At 60.5% G+C, this 4,000-nt stretch overlaps 1 protein-coding gene across 1 annotated transcript; it reads right to left on the reverse strand.

The window, feature by feature from the left end:
- Positions 1-23: 23 nt before the first annotated feature.
- On the reverse strand, positions 24-3,345 carry BDH1 (3-hydroxybutyrate dehydrogenase, type 1). The gene is made up of 3 exons (XM_015429072.1): positions 3,184-3,345; positions 2,788-2,940; positions 24-1,522 (listed from the first exon to the last, which is right to left on the reverse strand). Exons 1-3 carry the CDS (start codon positions 3,287-3,289, stop codon positions 1,053-1,055), a joined length of 729 nt encoding a protein of 242 aa, XP_015284558.1. The 5' UTR covers positions 3,290-3,345; the 3' UTR covers positions 24-1,052.
- Positions 3,346-4,000: the final 655 nt, after the last annotated feature.

A 4,000-nucleotide genomic window follows, 5' to 3' on the forward strand; every position in this document is an offset into this window, starting at 1 on the left:
AGAGACCCCCCCCCCCCCGCACGTTACAGAAGTGAGATGCCCCCTCCTCCCCCTTCACTCCACGCTCACAGACTCCCGGCGACTGATTTCTTGGCCTCTGAAGTGTCACAAAAATATCTCTGAGCCTCTCACACGAGAGGCCTTTTTGTACAAAAGTTTTGTGGAATGAATTCCCGAAAGAAGCCCCGGCAGCGCTGGCCCTGCCTGTGGGACTCCCCAGGGAAGCGCCCAGCTGAGCCACTGCCTAAGCCCCGCTGGCTGGCCACTCCCCACCACGGGCGTCACTGGCCAGGGCCACGGCAGGGCTACAGTTCACCCAGCCCACCAGGGGGGGCGCTACCCTCATCCCAGCCTACAGGAAAGGAGGACTGCTGGGGAAACGACACCTATGGGCAAGGTGCCCCCCCCCCTTGACCCTTCTTGCTCTGAAGTGGGCAGAATACAGGATGTGGGGCTCCCCCCCAACTCCCCTCCTCCTCCTGCCACCAGCCAGCCAGCCACTACGGGAGCCCCAGCTGGACAAGCAGGCTTTGCTCACAGGGGCCTGGGGCCACAACAGGAAAGGTCCTGCAGGCGACTGCTCTTCCTCTGCCAGGCCCCTGGTGGTCCACAAGGAGACCCAGGCCAGAAGCGCCCGGCTTCTCTCTCTCTCTCTCTCTCTCGGGCCACCTGGGCTAGGACGTTGGGTGGGGAGGGCTGCGCAGGGGGTCTCGGGCTCTTGCCAGTGGAGCCGCTTTTGAAGGCAAGGGGACTCGGGGAGTTCAAGTCTTCGGAGCAACCAGTAACGCAACCTAGATTTTGTCCTAAAAGCTGAGATGGAGAGGAAAAATGGGAGTGCTTGAAATAAATAGCCCACAGCTGGCTGGGTCCCTCTGACATAGGCAAGATGTTCTTCTTAAGGAGACACACCATGCAAGGATTAAATTAGGCTCAACAGTTAAATTAATATAAACGGAGGACTAAAGTACAGTACTGTGAACTCAACTAACCAGAAGTGACGGCTGAGAAATCTGTACAGCGTAACGCCCCCTCCCCGCCCCTCCCTCCCTCCCTCAGTAGATGTAGAGGCGGTCTGAGATGGCGGCCGGCATGTGAGTCATGACCTGCATGCGCAGCCACCAGTAGTAGTCCATGGGGTGGTAGCGGGTGTAGGGCGTGGTGGACATCAGGGCGTGGGCGATGCTCTCGATCACGGGGGAGGTGTCCGAGGAGCCGCTGCTGCAGTAGGACTCCATCTTGGCAATCTGCTCGTCAAAGTACTTCCGGCCGTAGTCGCGGCGGACAATCTCGGGCAGCTCGTCCCACATCTTGTCCGCGATGGCCTGGATGCGCTCGGGGCTGTACAGGCTGGTCCCGGCGATGAAGTTCCCGGGCTCCACAATGCAGACCTTCACGTCGTGGGGGCGCATCTCGTAGCGCAGGCAGTCGGAGAAGGCCTCCACCCCAAACTTGGTGATGCAGTAGGGGGAGCGAGCCGGGTTCGCCATCCGGCCCATCATGCTGCTGATGTTCACCACGCGGCCTGGCCGGGGGGGGGAGAACAGGGGGGCAGGGGCCCCCCTGCCGTCCCCCAGGGGGGAGGAGGAGGAGGAGGACAGTCCTCGGCCCTCAACCCAAAGGGAATCCACGTGGGGAGGTTGGCAAGCAGCCCACAGACAGCGCTCCGGGAGCAGAGGAGCGGCCTGACTCTGGGCTTGGAGACGGAGGGGCCGAGGCTCAGTGGGAGGGAGGGAGGGAGGGAGGGAGGGGGGTCTAGTCCACAGCACCAGCGTTCCCTCTAAGCGGAGTGTGAGTGTGAGCTAGCTCACCATTTTTTATCCTCCGGCTCACAGATTCTTGTCTTCGCTCAGGAAGGATGTGGCTCCAGAGTAAACTAATTTATGCAGCAGCCAAATCGCTCACTCACAGATTTAATGCCAGGAGCTCACAAAGTAGAACTTTTGCTCAAGAGACTTTCCCGCAGCTGAGAGGGAGCCTTGCCTGGGACCCTCCGGCAGATGAGAGAGACCTCCCCTTTCAGAATGCCTAATACCGACCTTGGCTGACTGACCAACCAACCAACCAACCAACCAACCAACCAACCAACCAAGGCAGCTTTATCTCTTCCTGGGTACTCGTGTCGCCAAACAAGAGTGTCCTGGGGATTCGTGGGGTGGGGAGGAGCTATCCAGAGCAGTAGGCAGGGTCTGGGCAGGGGCACTCAGGCAGAACGAGAGCTTACTCTGCCGCCCCCCACCCCACCCACCCCGCTCCTGGAGGCAGGTGGCTCACTGCCTAGCCAAGCTGGGCTGGTGTAAGTGACCACGAGCCTCTCCTTCCTTCCTTCCCCTCCCCTCCCCCGGGAGGCTGGTCTGAGGCCTCTGGGCTGCCAGTAGCAGAGCTGCAAGTTGCCGCCCCGTTGCCAGTGGAAGGGCAGGGACTGGGGTGTGGGATGGCGAAAATATTGCTGGCGCCTGCCGCCCCACCACCACCACTAGGCCAAGGAAGGAGACGGCGGGGGCCCTCCCCGCTCCTGCAGAAGGTGGGTCCCAAGCACCCAGGAGACATCCCACCTGCTCCAGCCGGGCTTCTGTGGCTCAGCTGCCGCGCCTTCTCCCTCCATCCCTGGCGCCGGAGGGCGGTGCCGGAGCGAGCCGCGGGCCCTGCTCCCTCCTCCTCTGCCCCTGCCGCCTGGGTGCGCCAGCAATGGCCAGCCCAGGCCAAGCCCTGTGTGCCGCCTGGTGTCGGGGCCCTTCTGGCTCGGGGGCCCACCTCCCCCAGGGGCGGGGAGGGGAGGGGCAAGCTTACCTTTGGATCTGCGGATGAGAGGCAAGAAGGCCTTTGTGGTGCGGATGGTCCCCCACAGGTTCACTTCCGCCACCTCCTTGTAGGTGTCCATGCTGGTGAATTCCACCTCTCCAAAGGTGGAGACCCCGGCATTGTTGACCAGACCCCAGACTCCTGGAGGAGGCGGCAGAGCGGAGGGGAGTCACCCCTGTGGGGGCTGGGGTGGCGTCACCCCAACACTGGCCGCCGGGGGGGGGACTCCTCAGGAACAAGGACAGCCCAGCCGCCCCTCACACCGCCCTGCCCAACTCCACCCCAGCCCCCACCCCTCCCGGGGCCCCCTGTGGGCTGCTCCCCAGGCCAGCCGCTCCTCGTCCTCCCAGGCCGACTCCCCAGGGACAGGTCCTCCGGGCCTACCTTTCTGCGGGTCCTTCAGGCTGGTGGTCACGTAGTCCACCGCACGGGCCACGTCTTCGCTGTCACAGACGTTGAGCTGTACCGTTCTCATCCGGTCGCTCTTCATGCTGTCGAGGTCCTTGGAGCCGCCACGGCCTTGTTCCTAGAAAGGGGAGAGATTTCATTCCGCCGCCAGGAGGCAGGCGGGAACCCACTGAGCTGGCTGGCTGGTTGGCTGCACGAGGCAGCGTCCCGTGGCCATCAGGGCTTCCTGTCCGTGCCATAACCTCCCTCACGGAGGGGCTGTGTGGTTCAGTCCGCACACAGAGGACGCAAGGAACAGCTGCCCTCCTTCCTGGTGCTGGGGACAACACCCCACGTGGCCAGAATCATGGAACAGGTCCTCTAAGGTCAGACACAGATGTACGTGGGGATGGAGAACTCAACATGAGCAGTCAGGGAAGGTGGCACCCCTCCACAAAGCCCCCCCTCCCCCAACCGGAGAGGCATTTCTGGGAACAGAGTCTTCCTAGGCCGGCTAAACTAAGGCCTTAAACCGAAGGGGGGGGGGGACTCAACCCAAAATGTAGCTGCGATCTAAGTAGAGATGTAAAATTTCCAAAAAATTTGAAGCTCGGAAAAAACCTCGTTTTTTCCCCAGAAAAATACAGAAATTTTTGGAAAAATTGAAAAAAATACGTTAGCATTTCTTTTGTCTTTTCTAGATTGAAAGTCATTCTGTTACTTTAGGAACATAAAATATGACTATGGACATTTTTACTTGGCATGAAATTATCACAACTAGCCTATTAAAAATATAGTGTATCCAAACAATTAT

Source organism: Gekko japonicus, unplaced genomic scaffold (genome assembly GCF_001447785.1).
Source record: "Gekko japonicus isolate JY-2015 unplaced genomic scaffold, Gekko_japonicus_V1.1 scaffold1727, whole genome shotgun sequence".
NCBI lineage: Eukaryota > Metazoa > Chordata > Lepidosauria > Squamata > Gekkonidae > Gekko > Gekko japonicus.

Excerpts from the sequence above, each read along its gene's own strand:
- BDH1 (XM_015429072.1), bottom strand. The coding sequence starts at position 3,289 with ATGAAGAGCGACCGGATGAGAACGGTACAGCTCAACGTCTGTGACAGC. Across the intron at positions 2,941-3,183 it reads CCTGAAGGACCCGCAGAAAG|GAGTCTGGGGTCTGGTCAAC; the intron begins GTAGGCCCGGAG and ends CGCCTCCTCCAG. Across the intron at positions 1,523-2,787 it reads TCTCATCCGCAGATCCAAAG|GCCGCGTGGTGAACATCAGC; the intron begins GTAAGCTTGCCC and ends CCCCCCGGCCAG.